General features: G+C 43.0%; 1 protein-coding gene across 12 annotated transcripts in view; it reads right to left on the reverse strand.

Annotated features, from left to right (window-relative positions):
• Window positions 1-21,424, reverse strand: part of phldb1b (pleckstrin homology-like domain, family B, member 1b) — a 406,573-nt gene that overhangs the window by 40,133 nt on the left and 345,016 nt on the right. For 6 of the 12 annotated variants that reach the window (XM_072283981.1, XM_072283986.1, XM_072283985.1 and 3 more), the window contains 6 exons: window positions 21,185-21,346; window positions 17,122-17,277; window positions 14,060-14,176; window positions 10,740-10,842; window positions 9,195-9,230; window positions 8,207-8,519 (listed from right to left, as the gene is read on the reverse strand). In XM_072283981.1, coding sequence (XP_072140082.1) covers window positions 8,207-8,519; window positions 9,195-9,230; window positions 10,740-10,842; window positions 14,060-14,176; window positions 17,122-17,277; window positions 21,185-21,346 — 887 coding nt within the window. The remainder of the gene's footprint in view (window positions 1-8,206; window positions 8,520-9,194; window positions 9,231-10,739; window positions 10,843-14,059; window positions 14,177-17,121; window positions 17,278-21,184; window positions 21,347-21,424) is intronic. The other 6 variants (XM_072283992.1, XM_072283991.1, XM_072283989.1 and 3 more) reach the window with 3 other exon arrangements.

A 21,424-nucleotide genomic window follows, 5' to 3' on the forward strand; every position in this document is an offset into this window, starting at 1 on the left:
TATATAAATAAATAACGGATGGGGTATGAGGGGAGTTGGGGCATTAGTGGAAGTTAGAGAAGTCAATGTTCATGCCACCAGGATGGAGGCTAATTTCTTCTTGCAGAGGTGGTGAGTCTCTGGAATTCTCTGCCCCAGTGGATGGTGGAAGCTGGATCATTTGAAGAATTTAATGTGCAGCTGGATTTTCGATAGATTGAGGAATAGTGTAAATGCAGAAACAGCACAGAAGAGACGTTGAGGCCCACTAGCCTAATCCAGTATCTATTTGCACTGCACGGCTGTGTCTAACCCCTGCTCTACTTGCTTTACACTTATGACTACATGGCTCAGCACATCTTCAACGCCATATTTAAGTTTGCTGACGACACCACTGTCATAGGCTGAATCAAGGGTGGTGAGGAATCAGCAGATAGAAGGGAAATTGAAAATCTGGCTGAGTGGTGTCACAACGACTACCTCTCGCTCAATGTCAGTAAGACCCAAGGAGATGATTATTGACTTCAGGAGAAGGAAACCAGAGATCGATGAGCCAGTCCTCATTGGAGGATCAGAAGTGGTGAGGGTCAGTAACTCAGTGTTATTATTTCAGAGAATCTGTCTTGGGCCAAACATGTAAGTGCAATTATGACGAAAGCACAGCAGCCCCTCTACTTCCTTGGCAGTTTACGGAGATTTGGCATAACATCTAAAAATTTGACAAACTTCTATAGATGTGTGGTGGAGGGTATATTGACTGGCTGCATCACAGCCTGGTATGGGAACACCAATGCCCTTGAATGGAATCCTACAAAATGCAATGGATATGGCCCAGACCATCACAGGTAAAACCCACCCCACCAATGAGCACATCTACATGAAACACCATCGCAAGAAAGCAGCATCCAATTTCAGAGACCCGTACCACTTAGGTCATGCTCTCTTTTCGCTGCTGCCTCAGGAAGAAAGTACAGGAGCCTCAGAACTCACACCACCAGGTTCAGGAACAGTTCAATACCCTTCAACCATCAGACTTTGGAACCAAAGGGGATAACTTCACTTGCCCCATCTATGGACTCAATAATCTATGGACTTGCTTTTCAAGGACTCTTCGTGTCATGCTCTCAATATTTATTACTTATTTACTTATTATGATCATTATTTGTTTTTTTTTCTTTCTTTTTGTATGTGCACAGTTTGTTGTATTTTTCACACTGATTGTTGCCCACTGATAGTTGGTGAGGTCTTTCATTGGTTCTGTTAAGGTTATTGGATTTACTGAGTATACCTGCAAGAAAATGAATCTCAGGGTTGTATATAGTGACATATATATACTTTGATGATAAATTTACTTTGAACTTTGAGCTATTTTCTGGTGTTAGAACATAGAACATAAAACAGTACTGCTCAAAACAGGCCCTTCGGCCCACAATGTGCTCTTGTGTCATTGGAGGATTTGATAGACTACAAAGAGAAGAATGCTACGTCTTCAAGTCTTAGACAGGGGGCATAAATGAAAGTTAATGCCTTACTCTATTGAATTGCTGCCAAGAAGCACCTCTTAACAAAAAAAAACGTAGTGGAAATTATTCCCACAAATTGATGTTGAACTTGGTGGTCAAATGAAAACTTGAACAGTGAATTTACATTTTTGCACAGGTAATAGGGTAACAGAACAAGGAGAGGGAGATGGAGTTAAGTTGTAGGTTTAACCATGCTGGAACAAGGCACAAAGGGATGGGTAGCTTCCATAGGTTTATATGTTCTGCAGACACAGACCTCCCTCAGGGACCAGGCACCAACAGGTAGCCAGTCTCTCCCATAACCCTGTCCAGGTCAGTAAGGATTGATCAACAACTCATTGTGGCTTTGAGAGAGGACGATGCACCCCACTAGGCTGCACATTCTATTGAAGAGGAATTTTAACCAGACTTCTGCTACCTCCTCAATACATTATGCTCAATTCCTGCCTCTTTATATTTAATGTGCAGGTGTCAAAAGCACCCAAACTGGCGTGAATTGGGGTCTTATTTTTAAATTTGTGCCAATTACACCATTGGGCTCAAACACAGCTTTAATTGGAACTTGAGCAAGGAAACCTTTGTGACTCTGAGATAGGCAAGGAACAGGGCATCTGGGATGAGAGGCACCAGATAGAGAGCTTCTAATGTTTTAGGTTCAATTCTCAATCCAGGGACGAGGGGACAAAACGTTTACTGAGGGCTTGCTGCACAGTTAGACATGTTATAGCTTAGAATTTGACACTGTCATGCCATATCAGCTCTTTCAGGGCGGGGATAAATGATCCAAGAAGAGTGGGGAAGGTTTTTCTGGGCTTCATTTATTTCTCAATCAACATTATTTTAAAAAATATCTGCTCATCAGGTACATTTAAGAGACTCCTAGTTACGTGCATGGATGAAAGAAAAATGGAGGGCTATGTGAGAAGAATTAGATTGATCTCGGAGTAAGGTTGAAAGGCCAGCACGACATTTTTGCGCTGAAGGGCCTGTACAGTACTGTTCTACGTTCTATTTCTTTTATGAAAATTGGTTGCTGTGCTTGCTATATTACTACAGTGACCACACTTCAAAGTATTTCATTGGCGACAAAGTCCTTTCATCCTTATGATATTATGAAAAGGACTGAGGAGAAAAATGTCAGACTTTCTTTCTGGGAACCAGTTGTGGATCATCTTGTTTTGCAGGGTGTGTTGCGCCATATATTGCCAAACACCGAGACACACGTGAACTGTAAGTTACCAGACACAGGAGCAATGAGGCCTAATTTAAGCTGAAGGAACAACACCTCATTTCTTGTCTGGACATGTTACTGCTTGCATGACTCAGTATTGAATTTTCCTTCCTTTGGTTTGTTTCAGAAGTAGGCAGTTACTATTTACCATCAATTTTTCTTTCAATTTGTACATTCTGGCCTATTCACCACATTCCAGTAGGCTGAGCTGTACAACATCATCTACGCTTGGAGACACAAGGAGACTACACTTGCTGGAATCTGGTGCGAAAAGTAAGCTGCTGGGGGAACTCAGGGGGTCGAGCAGCATCTCCAGCGGGAAAGGAATTGTGGACATTTCAGGTTGAGACCCTATATCAGGATTATTACAGGGTCTTAACCCAAAACATCAACAATTCTTTTATCTGCACAGATATGCTCAACCTGCTTCGTTCCACCAGCAGTTTATTTTTTATCACCCAGACTTCCGAACATTAGCATCACATTACACAGACCAAGGAGCTTAACTGTTCATTCAATGGCTGCGTCATTTCAAGATTCAAGATTTAAGATTGTTTAATGTTATTTCCTGAACTCAAGTGTAAAGGAAAACAAAATAATTGCTACTCCGGATCCGATGCAGCACAAAAAAAACACAATAAGATAAAGAACACAATAAACATCAATACATAAGATAGCTTATATACATAGACTGATTATATGTCCATCAAGTGATGCTGGGCACAGCAGTGTCTGTACATAAGGTGACTCTGACAGGAAATGATAAAGTAGCGGTGGCTGGGGGTGTGGAGGTGTTGATCAGCCTTACTGCTTGGGGCAAGTAACTGTTTTTAAGTCTAGAGGTCCTGGCGTGGCTGCTATGTAGCCTCCTCCCCGATGGGAGTGGGACAAAGAGTCCATGAGCAAAGTGGGTGGGATCCTTCATGATGTTACTGGCCCTTTTCTGGCACCTTTCTGTATATATATGTGACCTTGATGACAGGTAGGCATCGGACAGTTTAGGCTACCAGTTGTAGAGCGTTTCTGTCTGCCGCAGTGAAGTTTCCATACCATGCAGTGATGTGGCATGTTAGGGTGCTCTCCACTGTGCATCTGCAGAAGGACCTGAGTATAGATGTGTATGATCCAGCTCTCTTCAGCCTCCTCAGCGGCTGTCACTCGATTACTGACATTCCACGGCCCATCCCCACCTTCTCTGTTACTGAGGCCAACATGAGGCCTACTCCCTTTCTCAGTTCTGATGAAGTACCTTCAGCCTGAAACCTTAACTTGTAGTTGCTACTGATGCTGCCTAAACCCCTGGGCTTGTCCAGTATTTTCTGTTTTAATTACAGGCAGTGTGGTGCCAGGCACTATGACATACCGTATACAGACACTGGAATGGGTATAGTTCATGAAGAAGCAGACACTGAGGAAAATACAGGCCATATTCCATTAGAATCCATACATGGATTATGTGATACTACAAATGGACACCACACAAGAACCTTAAATTACTGACGCTCAGTCATACAGTAGCGAACAGTGAAGGATATGTGGGGCATATGGTACATATGGGCCAGACGCTTAACAGCTATACAATGGCAGATACTGTGGCAAACATGGGTCATACATTACCAGGGGCAGATTGGAACATTACTAGATACATTCAAACTGTGGACCGCACTGAAAAATACAGTGTGTACTCGACACTGAGACATAAATGAACTGTGCATCACAGAGTACTGGACATGTAGCTCTTGTGTTGCACAGCAAGAGCAAACCTTACTGAGTGACACATAATTAATACATAATAATTCTTATTTGGATAACGTTGAGTACGATCTGAGAACGGTCTTTGCACATAAATCATACTCCATTGTCTTTTGTCCAGTGGGCATTGCACAGAGAACAGTCAGGATTGAATTATTTCCTGGCACTGCACGTGGAGCGAAGCTGACAGGACATCACACGAGCTACCCTGTACCAGCAAGCACCAGGCTGGAACAGACAGCTGCCACCCCCAATCGATTACCAAGGTAACGTGCTGAAACTGGACAGCTGTCAAGTGAACGAGATGAAAGCCACCAGCAACGTCTACTCTGTGATCCTTGCCCATTCAGTTAAAACAGAGCTTCAAAAAGCTTTATAAAGACATCCAGGAAAAAGAACATTCAACATCCTGTCAGACATTTAGAACTCTGCATCTAGCAGTTCCTAAAAGCCAAAGCAAGGGATCATTCCAACGTTGAATACCTCCTCTGCTGTAAGTGGGGCCAAGGTACAACTGAAAATATTCTAGTAGACCAGGGGTTCCATGGACGCCTTGGTTAATGGTAGGGGCCCATGGCATAAAAAGGTTGGGAACCCTTGTCATAGACTGAGGGGATGGGACTACATGGATAGCTCATGCCAAGAGACAGCACAGGCGTGGTGGCTAAATGGCCTCCATTTCTACTGCATGATACTTTGAAGAAGGCCAGAATCTCCAGGATCAATGACTCAGAGCTATTTTTCACCATCTGCTCCTCTGGTGCCCAACTGACTGATTGGGCTAGTTTTCTGTACCCTAGCAGTGAACTTTGTACTAAAGGTAACTTCCAACCAAATTCCCTTTGATGGGTTCAAAGGCTTGGGCACCAGAGTTAGAAGCAAAATTATGGGGGCAGAAATCAACAATAGCAGATCACTCAAGAAGACTCCCTTTCAAATTACCAAACATCAGCAGTGGCAATATAGAGCTTATACAGCACTGGAACAGGCTGTTCAGCCCAACTAGTCAATGCTGACCAAGACGCCCATCCAAGCTAGTCCCATTTGTCAGGGTTCGGTGCATGACCTTTTAAACCTTTCTAATCCAAGTACCCGTCCAACTGTCTTTTAAAAGTTGTTATTGTACCTGCCTCAACTACTTCGTCTGGCAGCTCATTCCACAAAAATATTACCCTTTGTGTGAAAACGTTGCCTTTCAAGTCCCTCTTAAATCTTAACCGTATCTCCTTAAACCTATGCCCTCTAGTTCCTGATACATCAACTGTGGGGAAAAAAGAGCGAGTACAATCAGGCAATCTAAGTCCCTTATTATTTTATACACCTCAATAAGATCATCTCTATGCTCTACAGAATAAAATCCTGGCCTGTCCATCCTCTCTCTGTCACTCATTCCCTCAAGCCCTGGCAGCATCCTTGTAAATCTCTTCTGCACTCTTCCCAGTTTTGCAGAATCTTTCCTACAGCAGGGCAACCAAAACTGAACATAATACAAGAAGTAGGGCCTCACCATGTCCTGTACAACTGCATCATGACCTCTCAACTTTTACATTCAATGTCCTGACTCATGAGGGCCAGCCTACTTCACTACCAGGACTCCACTTTTAGGGAACCATATATTCTCCTCTTGAGGGACTATATTCTCTCTTTAGTTACTCTTTCCCTTAATGTACTTATAAAATCTCTTTGAATTTTCTTTAACCTTCTCTGTCAAAGTTATCTGATGTGTTTTTTTTTGCCTTCCTGATTTCCATTTTGAGGATACATCTGCATCCCTTGTACTCCTCCAGGGATTCATTTGAACCCTACTGCCTACACCTGACCCATGCCGCCTTTGTTTCCTGGCCAGATTCTCAATATCCCACATCATCCGGTGTTCCCGACTCCTACTAGCCCTGCCCTTCCCTGTAACAGGAACAAGTAGACCTTGAGCTCTCGTTATCTCACCTTTAAAAGCCTCCAACTTGCCTGTGGGCCTTCTACTTACAGATAACATAGTCCAAAACACCTTTGCAAACTCCTGTCTTATACGGTCAAATTTGCCTTGTTCAAATTGCGAACCTGAAACTGTGGACCTGTTCGGTCCCTTTCCATTACTATTTTAAAACTAATAGAACTCTGGTCGCTGGTCCTAAGGTCTTCTGCCACATCACTGGGAGGTGGGGGGGAGAACTCTGTCTCTGATCATTCTGTGTCTCCAAAAGGCTTGAATTAAACTTCAATATTATCCCAAAGTAGAAGGTGTTCCCATTGTTGCAGCCATTGAACTCCACATCTGGATAATAATTTAAAGTCTTGCATTTATATACAGCACCAAAAAAATCTGCTGGAGGAACTCAGAGGGTCGAGGAGCATCTGTGGGATGGCATTTCAGATTGCAACCGTACAGCAGGACCTTGCCCCCATAGATGTTGCTGGGTTCCTCCAGCAGATTATTTGTTGCTCCAGAATCCAGCAACTGCACTTTCTTGTGTCTCCACTTGCACTGACAGTACATAGCATGTTTCACAACTCTTTTAAGGTTCCCTAAGTCCCTTAGGGTCGGGATATGTCTCTACCAAATGAGGTGGAAGGCACTCCTTCCCTCTGCTGGCCTGCAGGTCACCCTTGGGTAAGGTGCAGCACCAACTGAGCAATCCAATCAGAATCACGTGAAGCCACGGGGGCAGGTGGTGGATGGCTGTATGAATGGCTGGTGCATATCACAAGTCCTGGTTATGTGAGGGTTAACATATGAGGAACGGGAATGAGAGGGTTAACATATGAGGAATGTTGGTCCGCTCTTGGACTGTATTCTTTGGAGTTTAGAAGAATGAGGGGAGACCTCATAGAAACATTTTGAATGTTGAAAGGCATGGACAGAGTGGATGTGGCAAAGCTGTTTCCCATGATGGGGGAGTCTAGTACGTGAGAGCACGACTTAAGGATTGAAGGGCGCCCATTCAGAACAGATATGCGAAGAAATTTTTTTAGTCAGAGGGTGGTGAATCTATGGAATTTGTTGCCACGGGCAGCAGTGGAGGCCAAGTCATTGGGTGTATTTAAGGCAGAGATTGATAGGTATCTGAGTAGCCAGGGCTTCAAAGGTTATGGTGAGAAGGTGGGGGAGTGGGACTAAATGGGAGAATGGATCAGCTCATGATAAAATGGCGGAGCAGACTCAATGGGCCGAATGGCCGACTTCTGCTCCTTTGTCTTATGGTCTTATGGACCCCTGACGCCAGGCAGGCAATCTCTGAAGAGTATAGATAATGGCTGGAGTCACCCGTCTTGTAAAGTCACTACCCAGAATGCAATGGCAAACCACTTTTGTAGAAAAATTTGCCAAGAACAATTATGGTCATGGAAAGCCCATAATCGCCCACGTCATAACGACATGGCATGTAAAGATGTTGATGAAAGTCCCTTAGAGCCATTAAAGTACTATTGAAGAGTAGTCACTGTCACAACGCAGGAAGTGCATAGTAAGCTGCAAAAAAAGTTTAAGGTACTTGCATTTACTGACTTCAACATCTTCTTTAGGCAGGGTGGAGGGGAGGGGATGTGGTGTTTGAGTCCCAGATCTCCACAACTCTTTGTGTGGGGGAGTGTTTCTACCACAGTTACTGACAGTTGAACTCTGATTTTGGAAACCCCAGAAGAAGAAATCATTTCATTCTAACCTATCTTTGTGACTCCTTGAATCAACAAAGGGCCTTCCCCCTCCCCAAGCTCACTCTCTTACCTCGACATGTTGTCAGGGGAACAGGCCGAGTTGCCAGTGGATATGCTAGTCTCCATGCTGTCTGAGCTCTCCAGACTGAGTGTGTCGAAGGCATGATCCACGTCTGTGCCATGTTGAGCAGAGAGGGGCTGAGAATGGTGGTGGAGGATGCTGTGGTGGATGAGGTGTGACTGCAGGTTGCACGGCTGGCTTGGGTGAACAAACATGGGCGAGTGCTGGCTGTGCAGGGCGTCCCATTGCGATTGGGCCTCGACTGCAGCCTTTTGTTTCAGCTCCGCCAATCGCCGCTTTTGCTCTTCAATCACCTGATGGCCTGCGCAAAGATTTACATATGTTACTAATTACACAACTGGACTGCACTTGTTCCTCAAATACAAAGTCTCCCCATTATGACACTAAATTCTTCCAGAAAAAAACAGCAATTGGAATTTATATAACGCCCTAATTCTGCAAAATATCCCATCATTCTTTCCAAGGATATTAGTGAAGTCAGAGCCACATAAGGTCAGCTGACAAAAGTTAATTGGTTTTTAAAGGAGGATAGGGGGGCATCTTAAACAAGAGCAGAGAAGCACATAGTTAGGGCTGAGGCAGGCAATGTTTAACAGTGGATAGATTATTAACAGGAAAGGATATGTGGCCAGAAGTGGGGCAGGACTGAGGCCTCAATCAGTTGTAAGGCTTAGGAAGGTTATAGAACTAGAGCAGGTTGGGGGACATGTCTGTGAGACCATGGAGGGTTCTGAAAAGTAGTTGAAAACTCAGAACAGAAGAGCAAGGTTGAATTAATTGATTCTTTCTCGACCCTAAATGCTGTTGAAAGCCTATCATTACAGAACCTCGCTGCAATCCGAATCTGGTCTTACCAGGATCTACAGAAGGGCTACCAATTCACAGAGCACCCAAAACTCTCTCATGCAAACCCAGGCGCTAACCTACGTTATAAAGCAAACCACAACTTTCTTCCAATTCCAATCAGAATTCCTACCTCTTCTGTGATCCGATCTGGATATCCCTATTGTTTCTGCACAGCACCAGAAAGGAGAGAGGAGCGCGAGAGGTAGAGTCAGAAGTGAGGAGTCACGCGCCGTTCAAAGAGGAAAGAAGCAGAAAAGAAGAAGGCAAAAGAAAAAAAACAGTAAGTGTTTCTTTAAACAAGAGACTTGGAAATATATATACTGTATATTTAAAACATTACAAGATATGTGTATCTCACACTACAAATCAAATTGAAGTACTGGAGGTAAATGAGGAAATCAATGCAATGGTTGTCAATGCATTCGTTCTCATAACCAGTTAAAAATTTTTAAAAATTGTACAGAATCATCCTTCTACTTCCAGAGGATGTCACAGCCAGGGACAAGAAGAGTCAATCCCACTTTGGCTGCTGGAGTGGTTGCAGCATTGTCTTGAAATACAACACCAATGCCTGTCTAGCATATCTGGTAACACGAACTAATTGGTCTCCTTGAGGGCTGGACTGCTCCTACCATCAATAAACACAACGGACACACGCCCTCTTCTCATTGCTACCATCAGGAAGGAGGTACAAAAGCCTGAAGGCACAAAGTTAACAATTCAGGAACATCTTCCCCTCTGCCATCTGATTTCTGAATGGACATTAACACTACCTCACTGCTTTTTTATTTCTTCTTTTTTTTGCACTACTTATTTAATTTAACTATTTAATATAATTAAATTCTTACTGTAATTCAGTTTTCCCTCTCCATTATTATGTATTGCTGCTGTTGCAAAGTTAACAAATTTCACGATATATGACATAGGAATATTAAGCCTGATTCTGAGATTCTGCAGATGCTGGAAATCCAGGACAACACACACAAAATTTGGTAGGGTTAGCATCAGTTTGTATGTTTCATTACTCTTCAGATCACAGAATTGTACAGAAACAAGCTATCCTGCCCATTAAGGGATATTCAAACATCCTTGTCCCATAAAATGTGTGACTTGTACCTACTCTGAAACAGAGACACTGCACAGAATTGCAACTAATCTAAAAAAAAAGTCTCCCGTGGTTTATTTTGGATGGTTACAGACCAGTGAGAGGACAGATGGAAGCTCAGTTTAACGCCTCATTGGATTTGGTAGCAGTTTCTTTAGTACAGCAGTGGAATTAGACCTCAATTTATCTGCTCAAGCCTCTCTAGTGGGACTAAAAACTTCTGATTTCCAGATCAAGTGAACAACGCAAGCCCAAATAAACAAGACAAAGCTGTGTAATATCAGGGCGCTTGGTAATCCTGAAGTTGAAAGTTTAAGATAGCGAGAGAGGGGAATGACAAGCAAACATCTTAAGTGATCTGATCTGCAATGTGCTGTCATAAAAAACAGCAGAAGTAGCTTTGATAGTCAGTTGTAAAAAGGTGTGTTTTTGAAGAGAAGAAATTTGCAAGACTCTGGGGATCTGGATACTTCTGCTAATGGCTATCTTCCTCCGTTATGATATCCCATGCTATTCTGCAGTCTTTTTAGAGTTTAGCTCAGTATCAGTAACTTTGAGCCAATTGCCTACCTTTCTGCTGCAACGCCAGCTGGCGCTTGGCTTCGATGTCTTGAAGGGTTGCAGCCAGGTTCCGTGGTAAGCTGCTCGTGCCATTCTGTGCCAGTGCAACATTCTGGAAAGTTAACACAACGCATTTGACTGAGGGGAAAACAAGACTTCACCGTGAAACACTATGTGGAGAAGTTATTCAGCAACAATGATTCTGTCATGAGCCCTGCAGGTCTCTGCGGCGAGCTGTAGAGTGTTGGGTTTCTAACTTTCTCTTGCACCTGTATTTACTCATTGTTGTCCTAACTAGAATTGTTAAGCCCTGGTGCTTTCTGTTTAATTTTGTCAAGTTAATTGTGGCAAGTACGGGTTTTCAGCACTCTATGATTATTTAATTCAGACTCTTGTTTAGCGCTGATGGTGGAGTCCTTGTGTGTTGAGAATGACGTCTCACGGTGCTGTTTGGTCGTGCCACCGATGCCCTGTTGGCATTCTGATGTCTAACCCCTTGTTTCCGTCTATATGGGGGCCTGCTGTTCCTCCACACCTGGGTTGAGTCAATGCTAGCATGCACCGTGACAGAATTACTTCGCCAGCAATGGACCCAGCAGAGGTACGACAATGGCTTGGACATCAGTCAGCTGGGGGTGAGGATGCCTCCTTTATTTAGTTCGTGTCCCAAGTCTACGCTCAGAGGTTCCTTTGTCTACATTCCGAGTGTCCCTAATCTACGTCCCAAGTGCCCCGAGTCTACGTTCAAGAATTTTTTCCAAGGTTCTCTGGGTTGGCAAGGTTCATAAGGTCTCCCACGGTATTCAATGTTTCCAAGCTATATGCATTGCCTCCGAGCTATTCACAATGTTTCCAATCTTAATCACAGTGTTTCCGAGTTATATGCACAATGCTCCCTAGTCATATGCACAATGCTCCTGAGTTATATATGCAATGCCCCCAGTTATATGCAAAATGTTTCCAAGCTATTTGCACAATGTTCTCAAGTTAGACGTGCAATGTTCCCGAGTGACATGCACAATGTCCCCAAGTCATATGCACAATGTCTCTGAGCTATTTGCAATGTTTCCAAGCTATATGCAATGTCTCAGAGCTATGTGCAATGTTTCCGAGCAATTTGCAATGTTCTCGAGCTGTTTGCAATGTTCCCAAGTTATATGCGCAATGTTCCCAAGTTATATGCACAATGTTCTCAAGTTATATGCGCAATGTCTCCAAGCTATTAGCAATGTTTCAGAGCTATTTGCAATGATTCTGAATTATATACAGTGCTTCCAAGCTATTTGCAATGCTCCTGAGTTACATTTGCAAAATTTCCAAGTTAAATGCGCAATGTCCTGAGTTATATTTGCAATGTCTCCAAGCCATATGCAATTTTTCCAAGCTATATAAAATATTTCCGAGCTACTTGCAATGCCTGCAAGCTATAAGCAATGTTTCCAAGATATTTGCATTGCCTGCAAGCTATATGCAATGTTTCCAAGCTATATGCAATGTATCTGAGCTATTTGTAATGTTTCTCAGCTATTTGCAATCCCTGTGAGCCATACGCAATGCTTCAGGGATATTTGCAATGCCCGAGAGCTGTAAGCAACGTTTCTGAGATACTTGCAATGCCTGAGAGCTAATGCAATGTTTCCAAGCTATATGCAATGTATCCAAGCTATTTGCAACGTTTCTGAGATACCTGCAACGTTTCTGAGATATCTGCAACATTTCTGAGATATTTGCAATGCTTCTGAGATATTTGCAATGCTTTGGAGATATTTGCAATGCCTGCGAGCTATATGCAATGCTTCCAAGCTATATGCGCAAAGTTTCTGGACTATTTGCTACGTTTCTGAGCTATTTGCAATGCTCCCGAGTTATATGCACAATGCTCCCGAGTTATATGCGCTATGTTTCCAAGTTATATGCTCTGTTCCAGGTTTTCCAGCTGTGTCTCTAGTTCGGCAGTGCTCCTTGGGCCATCAGGTGTTGGCCATAGGGAGGGAGGTACTGTCATTAGTCCTGCTGGCCTCTGCAGTGAGCCGGAGAGCATTGGGCCTCCAGGTTTCTTGAGCACCTGTACTAACTCATTGTTGTATTAACTACAGTCATTAACCCCTTGTGTTTTCTGCTGAATCTTGTCAAGTTGAATGTGGTGGGCGTGGATTTTCCACTTTCTATAATTATTTAAATTCAGACTCTTGTTTTGCGCTGATTGCGGCGACCTTGTGTGTTGAGAATGACTTGTCTCGTAGTGTCACTCAGTCACACTTTACAAGTAGATTTGTGGGTTCAAGTTGCACTGCAGCACAGTAAGCACCACATCCAGGCCGACATTTTGTGCGGTGATGATGGAGTGCTGCACTTTTAGAGATGGTGCGATTAGATAGCACTAAACTGACGTTTTGCTGCTCTCTCAAAAGGATTAAAAGAGAGAGTGAGGCAATTTTGAAGAGCAGGTGATTTTCCAAGGTTCTTTCTTCAGAGTTTATTCTGAAAACACCATGATTAAAACCAGAATCACTTGGTACTTTGGAGTGCAGTGGCTGTTAAGTATGTGAATAATGCACTGTTTTGCAGATTGGAAGATTCCTCAGTTGGCAATGAGCTGAATGACTGGTTCATCTGCTTTGTATGTTTGAGGGAATAATGTTGGAGTGAAGAACACTTCTTTAATTGAGGCAGGTAGGTCTTTGTGCTCTGCCGTGAAACAAAGCACACGGCTCCCTGACAAGAAACTGTGGATAACCTGCCAACTAAAGATAAAGAATTATTTTTATTTGTCACATGCACACTGAAACAGACGGTGAAATGTGCCATTTGCATCAAATCAAATCAGCAAGGATGGTGCTGGGCAGCCCGCAAGTGTTGCCACGCTTCTGGTGCCAACATAGCATGCCCACAACTTACTGACCTTAAGCTCCCATCAAGCCACAAACAGAATCGTAACGGACAGGGATGGGAAAACCTATGGTTGAGGGTTGCAGCAAGAGGTTGTGGGATCAGCCCCTGATGCCCAGGAAAGGGGGATTTATTTATTTACTTCTTTTTATTTGGAGATACAGCACAGTAACAGGCCATTCTGCTTCAATGAGCCGGCTCCACCCAATTACACCCATGTGACCAATTAACCTACTAACCCGTACATCTTTGGAATGTGGGAGGAAACTGGAGCACCCAGAGGAAACCCATGTGGTCAAGGGGAGAACATACAAACTCCTTACAGACAACAGCAGGAACTGAACCCCAATCTTACAGCTGGCAATGCAAAGCGTTGCACTAACCACTACACTACCATGTAATCCTTAGCAACTAATTACTATTTTACTGAGCCTTCCTACCTTGGAAGTAAGATTTCGTCCGAGTGTTGAGGCGGTGAATGGTGAGGAGGGGGCAGACCCTGTCTTTGTCCGAGGTAGTGTACCACAACCATCACTCTCCATTTTGGATCGGTAGACCTGAGGCAAGAAAACACAGAGAACAGGAAATCAAGCTGTTGGACCTTCAGACCTTGTTGTGTTGGAAGTGGTCAACTGTTCAACTGCAGTTGAAGTTGTAAATTTGCCCAGGAGAACCTCAAGGGCAAAGAATTGCTGGTCTGCACTTGACCTCAACAGTGAGATTCAAGACCAAGGCTGTCTGATCCAGAGAGGTGAGGATGAACAACTGGTCAGTTTACAGGAGTCCTGGCAATTGGTAACTCCAGTTTTCTTGCCTTTTCTCTATAAATGGTGGTTCAAGTCACAGTAAAATTTTAGTTTTTTCCCCTCTCCCAGAGAGGTGGCACCCCTCAATCTGAAACTGGTCCGCCTGTGTTAGTAGGTGATCTGAACAAAAATGCTGTTGTCATATCAGATCTGAACCTGAACTTGCGCCTGGAAATCATAACAGGAGGACATTTGACCCATCAAGCCTATGCTGGTTTCCTATGTAGACATCCATTCAATCCCATCCTCCCAATCTTTCCCTGTCAAACTGCAATTTATTTTCCCAAGTGGATATTGACATCATTTTTAAAGGATTTGGTTGGCAGCTTCCACCAGTGAGTTCTACGTCATTATCACACTCTGCAGTACTTTCGTCCTTCACGTTAAATTTGCCTCTTCCTGGACCTTGACCTTCTACTAATGTGAGCAACATCTATTTCAGACCCATCATGAAAATTTACAAGGATGTTGCCAGGACTGGAGGACCTGAGTTATTAAGAAAGATTGAATAGGTTAGGACTTTATTCCTTGGAATGTAGAAGATTGAGGGGAGATTTGATGAAGGTATACAAAAATATGAGGGATATAGATAGGGTAAATGCAAGCAAGCTTTTTCCACTGAGGTTGGGTAGGACTATAACTAAAGGTCATGGGTTAAGGGTGAAAGGTGAAAAGTTTACAGGGAACATGAAGGGAAACTTCTTCACTCAGAGGGTCATGAGAGTGTGGAACGAGCTGCCAGCGATTTTAACAGCTTAGAGAAGTTTGGATGGTAGAGGTGTGGAGGACTATGGTCCTGGTGCAGATCAATGAGAGTAGGCAGTTTAAATGGTTTGGCATGGACTAGATGGGCCGAAGAGCCTGTTTCTGTGCTGTACTACTCTATGACTCTGTGATCTGTACACTTCTATCAACTTTCTCAGGGAAAACATTTGCTTCCCCTCCCCCCCCCCGCCCCCGCAATCTAACTTCAAGGCTTAAATTCTTCATCTGTGGAACCACTACTTGACACCAATCCATAATAATTTTCCATGAAGTTTCAATAAACAACTGGACAGCTTATCTCATCTCCAGCTGGGAGTGTATGACACTGAGCATAAACCTGACTAATCCTTCAGGAGAAGCTGCAAATCATAGACAGGAAGAATCTTTTTTTAAAACACAAGGGATTCTGTAGATGCTGGAAATCTTGAGCAACACACACAAAATGCTAGAGGAACTCAGCAGGGTCAGGAGAGGAATAAACAGTCAACTTTTTCGGCTGAGACCCTTCATCAGGACTGGAAAGGAAAGGGACAGGAACCAGAATAAGAAGGTCAGGGGAGGAGAGCTGGCTGGTGATAGGTGAGACCAGATGAAGAAGATTCTTCTTCAACCCTTTACCTGTTCTACCTGTCATCCCACATTCTTGCTTCACACCCCTCCCCTTCCTGCAACCACCCACCTTCCCCCTCACCTGGTTACCCCTGCAACAACATACACCATCAAAGCTGTGTAAGAGCAACACATACACTCCACTGTGTACACTTTGCAATGGGAACTTGTGGTGGCAGCAAATGTAATAATCACCAAACAGTGATCAGCTATACCTGTTTATAAATGCCTTCCAATATCAGATGATATGTCAGATTTTGGAAGAGGTAGTAAACACCACCTCAGCAGGTCACTTCTAGTCACACTGACTAAACTCCCTTCACCCTTGAACAGGATCACTTAGTCATCTTCCCCTTGTCCACAGGGATCATTTGGCCTACTGCATTTGGGTGGACCTCCAGGAGAGAATTCAATTTAACAACTCATTATCTCGGAAATTCAATCTTTTGAAAGCATTGTCCAATTCTTTTGAAAGGTACTGTTGCATCTGCTTCTATTTTCCTTCAGTCATTTATAGCAAATCAGTGTCTAAAGTAATCCCATATTATTATGAAGAACTTGCCAATTATCTAGTATCATTTACCAGTAAAAAGAGTTTCATCTACTGCACAGAAACCTTATCCTTCACTCTTCTAAATACTGCTGCTTAAGCTAAACAACTTAAAAGGAGTGCAATCATTGTGAATCTACGCACTAAGCATTCCAGACTTAATTTGAAAATCGTTGGGATTATTTTTATACACAAAGGGAGAGGGAATTGGTAGCGTAGCAGTTCGCACGACGCTGTTACAGCTCAGGGCATTCCAGACTTCAGAGTTCAATTCCGGCGCAGTCTGTAAGGAGTCTCTGTACATCCTCCCCATGGAATACATGGGTTTTCCCCAAGTGCTCCGGTTTCCTCCCGATGTACTGGGCATGTTAATTGGTGTTGTAAATTACCCTGTGATTAGGTTAGGGTGAATTGGGGTTGTGGGATTGCTGGGGCAGTGTGGCTCGAAGGGCCGGAAAGACCTACTCCATCCTGCATCGCTAAATAAAATAAACCAAGGCCCTCAAGACAGGCTGTGGATCCTGGGGACTGAACGGGAGCTCTAACAAGGAAGATCAATTGATTTTTATTAGGTAAGGATATCAAAAGATTATAGAGAAAAAGTTGGTAATTAGAACAGTTTCAGATCAGCCATGATCTAACAAAAATGGACAACATGATCAAAGGGCAGAATTGTCTTCTCAAATCCAAAAGCCCTGTCTCCCCACATAATCTATTCTTTTAAAATATCTGGTCTCTAAGACTGGAGAGTGGAAACAGAAATGACATTTACCTGAATGGATCTTCGAGTGGAGTGAGTTTTAGCTGGAAGAGGAGGAGGAGAGGAGGAAATTGGAGGTGAAGAAGATGAGGCCTCAAAGTTAGCCATTATTTCTTGGTACCATCTCTCTAGCTCCAACGTAGAGGTCAGCAGCCTGCTGGTAGGCTGCTGCAAGATGTCACAGGGAGGGAGAGAAGGAGAGAGAAAAAAGAAAAAAGAGGGAGAAATTCAAGAGTGTAGCAATAAAGGGCAGGAAGGTAGATGAGACAGGAGGAGAAATGGGAGAAAAGAAAAGTCAGTGAAGTAGAGGGGTAGGTGTACAATGGGTGGAGAGAGAAGAGGAAATCAAATAGAAAATAATTAATGAGAGAAATGAATGCTAAATTGAAAAAACAACTTAAAACACATTGTGCTTTGAGATCTATACAGAGATATACTTAAAAGATTATTGTAAGTAATAAAATCACAATGCTTTGAAAGAAAAAGATTTCAACAGGCACTTGAAAGTGAACTTAACGCCTTTTTCACAAAACAGATCCAATTTTGGGCTGCTGACACCAAGTTAGGTAAAGTATGAATGTCACTATAAACTCCAGCCCCATATTCCCTCCACCAGCCCAATCTTACAGAAATAGCCACTTTCTAACCCAGTAATATTCATGGATGTGTCACAGTAATTTCTCTCGAGGGTATTGTCTTTAAATTAATTTTGTTTAACGTTGGCACAATTTTTCTCCTGAGTCTTACTTGGAGATCAATCTTCAATCAGGCAGACATCAGGGGCATCTTAAGTCGTACAAGGATAGATCAAACAATCATTTGAACAATGGTCTATGGCTAAGATTATGGCTGATTTACTTCTTCAAGTCCACTTTCCTAGCTGATCCCCCAATCCTATGCATTCTGACATACTAATTTACATATCACTCACTGACCAATTAATTAATATCATTAATTCCCTTTTTCCTAATGCCTCAGGTCTCTACCCCTCTGTAGCCTTCCTGTTCTTCACTCCGAAGCTCTTAAGATCCTTGTTGGTTTCCATTCATTGCTTCACTCTCACCCCCAAGCACCCCCCACTGATCAGTGCCAACTTTTTTTTGCCATCCCTTAAGTCACTTGTGACATAATGTTCAGCTGTTTCAGAAACCTCACAAAAAATTGCCTTCCTGAGGTACCTTTATCATGTGAAATCTCCCAAGGTAAAATCGGAGGCAAAATCAGAAAGAATGGACACTAATATTAATGAGAACGCATTAGAAAGGGGGATGAAAATTTTCAAAGAGGATTAAAGACAGAAACTAAAAGAGGGAAAAGATGAGGCAGCGAAGCAGAGGGAAATGCACGAAGTACCGCAGTACTTGAATCTTCCACATTGGCATGAGTTAGGAAGGATCGAGACCATGAGGAGTTTAACCAAAGAGATGATTTTTTTTAAAAATCTAAGATGTGCAAGACAGAAAGCTAATGTTGCATAACATGCACTTGTGATGTGCCTGTCAAGGACTGGATGTCATTGAATAAATTCCTGAATATATATGGGGCTTTACAGTAATGTTCAATGTCTCCCTAACTCCAGGTAAAAATATTGGGCACTGTTACTGCCCACTTAACAGTCCAAATTACCCTGATTATCCACTTCAAATCTGGTACAATGTGTAGTCCAGCACTGGGCACGGTTTTGATCAACCTGCTATAAAAAAGACATGGCTAAACTGCAGACAGTATAGAGAAGATTTATGTACACATTGCCAGGACTAGGTGGCCTAAATTACAGGGAAAGGTTGGCCAGGCTAAGTCCTTATTCATTAAAACATGGGAGAATGAGGAGTGACCTTAAAGAAAGGCATAGTTAATATGGATGGTGACAACTTCTTGCCCATGGTAAGGAAGTCCAAAACTACAGGAGGGGGCATAGGTTTAGGGTAAGAGGGGAAGATTTAAAAGGGACCTGAGGATATTTTTTTCATGTAAAGGATGGTGAGTAATGATATGAGCTGCCAGAGGAAGTAGTTGTGGCAGGTACAATAGTATTACTTAAGAATCATGCAAGTGTGGCACTTAAAGGGGTACGGGCTGAATATGGGAGATTGGAACCAGCTGGGTGGGCACTGTGGTTAGCATCGACTGGTAGGGCCAAAGGGCCTGTATTGTTCTATGATTCTGTAGTATGTCTGTTTGGAACTGTCAGTATTTACCTTACCCACACAATTTCCGTTCAGTTAGTCACCAGTTTTGGGACAAATAGTTCTAGTTTTCTTGTGGAGAACTGCTTCAATTTCCTAGTGACAAGATCAAGCCCCGACCCCAAAGAAGCGAGGCAGCAGCACACTCTGCCTCACTGTTGTGATGCCCTGGTTAGATACACTTTTTAAGACTGCATGCGGTTAGTGCTGTAACAAAGGCAAAGGGAGAGTCAGTGACTCCACACTTGCGCTGCACGTTTACATCACAGAGTACAACAATTCTGAAGTTTAAGTTTAATTTTCAGAGAGTTCAGGATCTACCTGGACAGTTAGCAACCCCAGTGCCATCAAAAGTGTCAAAAACAATTCTTCTGTTTAACCTAATATCCCTATTCCCACTTATGTGTACAAGATGATAAGAGGCACAGATCGAGTGGATAGCCAGAGAATTTTCCCCAGATGGAAATGGCTAATACTAAGGGGCATAATTTAAGGTGATTAGAGGGAAGTTTAGTGGGGGGATGTCAGAGGTAAGTTCATTAAACAGAGTGGTGGATGTGTGGAACACCCTGCCAGGGATTGTGGTAGAAGCAAATACATTAGGGGCATTTAAAAAACTCTTACGTAGGCACAGGGGTAATTTAAAAAATGGAGAGTCATGTGTGTGGGAAGGGTTAGATTGATCTCAGAGTAGGCTAAAAGTTTGGCACAACATTGTAGGCTGAAGGGCCTGAACAACTGTCCTACGTTTATTTCTAGCTCAGTGTTTGCAGGGTGAACAGCTCTGAAAAGATCTCCGACACAGGGAATACATCTCAATTCAATTTGACATTGACTTAAGCAAATTTTCAATGAGAAGCTGATTTTTATTTTTGGAGAGAACAATTTCACAACCAAACTGAGGTGCCTATAAGACCGAGCAGGCTGGGTTATTCTCTCTATGGAAATTACTTGATTATGAAGAAATACAAATCTGAATTTGAATCTGAAATATTTTTAAGTTTCAGAGGCCATAAATATGTCCATTCAGAATTTCAGAATAAACTTATCAACTTAGGGTGCTTGGGACTTGCTCCCTCAGGAGTTGCTAAGGTCTGTTGATCTTAACTACTACAGATGTATAGTGGAGAGTGTGCTGACTGGCTGCATTACGGCCTGGTATGAGAACACTATGCCTTTGAACGGAAAATCCTACAAAATGTAGTGGATTTGGCCCAGTACATCACGAGTAAACCCCAACCATTGAGCACATCTACATGAAGCACTGTTGTAGGAAAGCAGCATCCATCATCAGAGATCCCCACCACCCAGGACATGCTCTCTTCTCGCTGCTGCCATCCGGTAGACTGTACAGGCGCCTCAGGACTCACACCACCAGGTTTAAGAACAGTTACTATCCCTCAACCATCAGGCTCTTGAGCAAAAGGGGATAACTACACTCATCTATTGAGATGTCCCACAACCAATGATCTCACTGTAAGGACTCCCTATCTTGTTATTTCATGCTCTTGTTATTTGTTGCTGTTTATTTATATTTGCACTTGCACAAGAGTGTTGTCTTCTGCACTCTTGCTCTTTCTATAGATTTGCTGAGTATGCCCACAGGAAAAAGAATCTCAGGGTTGTGTGTAGTAACATGATGTACTCTGATAATAAATTTCACTTTGAACTTTGAGAACATAAGTTAGAGGTCTTTGAGGTGAAGATAACAAGTGTGTTAGAGAGAAGTCTGGACCATCAGTCACATCACAGACACAAGATTGATCTTCAAACAGGAACTGATTGTTGAAAAGCACAGTTTGGTGGGAGGACTTGGTTAGAACTGGGGTTTGCTGTCAATTCATGCAATGAAGAAAATTAGAGGAAGTTAGCACTATCCTCATACCAACCTCAGCTGTGAACAGTGTAGAGGAAGAAGCCAGCAAAGGCAGTGAGCTTTCAGCAGAGAGAGTCAGAGAGGCAGTGGCTGAGTTAGTGTGGAATGGGGCTGGAGCTGAACTCTCTGTTGATCTACCGTATAACTCCTTCAGCTGACCTAGGGTAACGTACTCCTGGGCAGAGCGGCAGAAAAAGCAGAAACCGTTGGGAGACAAGAAACAGTCTGTTAGTTGAATAAAAATGCTAATTTC

This window comes from Mobula birostris, chromosome 20 (assembly GCF_030028105.1).
Source record: "Mobula birostris isolate sMobBir1 chromosome 20, sMobBir1.hap1, whole genome shotgun sequence".
NCBI classification, from domain to species: Eukaryota; Metazoa; Chordata; class Chondrichthyes; order Myliobatiformes; family Myliobatidae; genus Mobula; species Mobula birostris.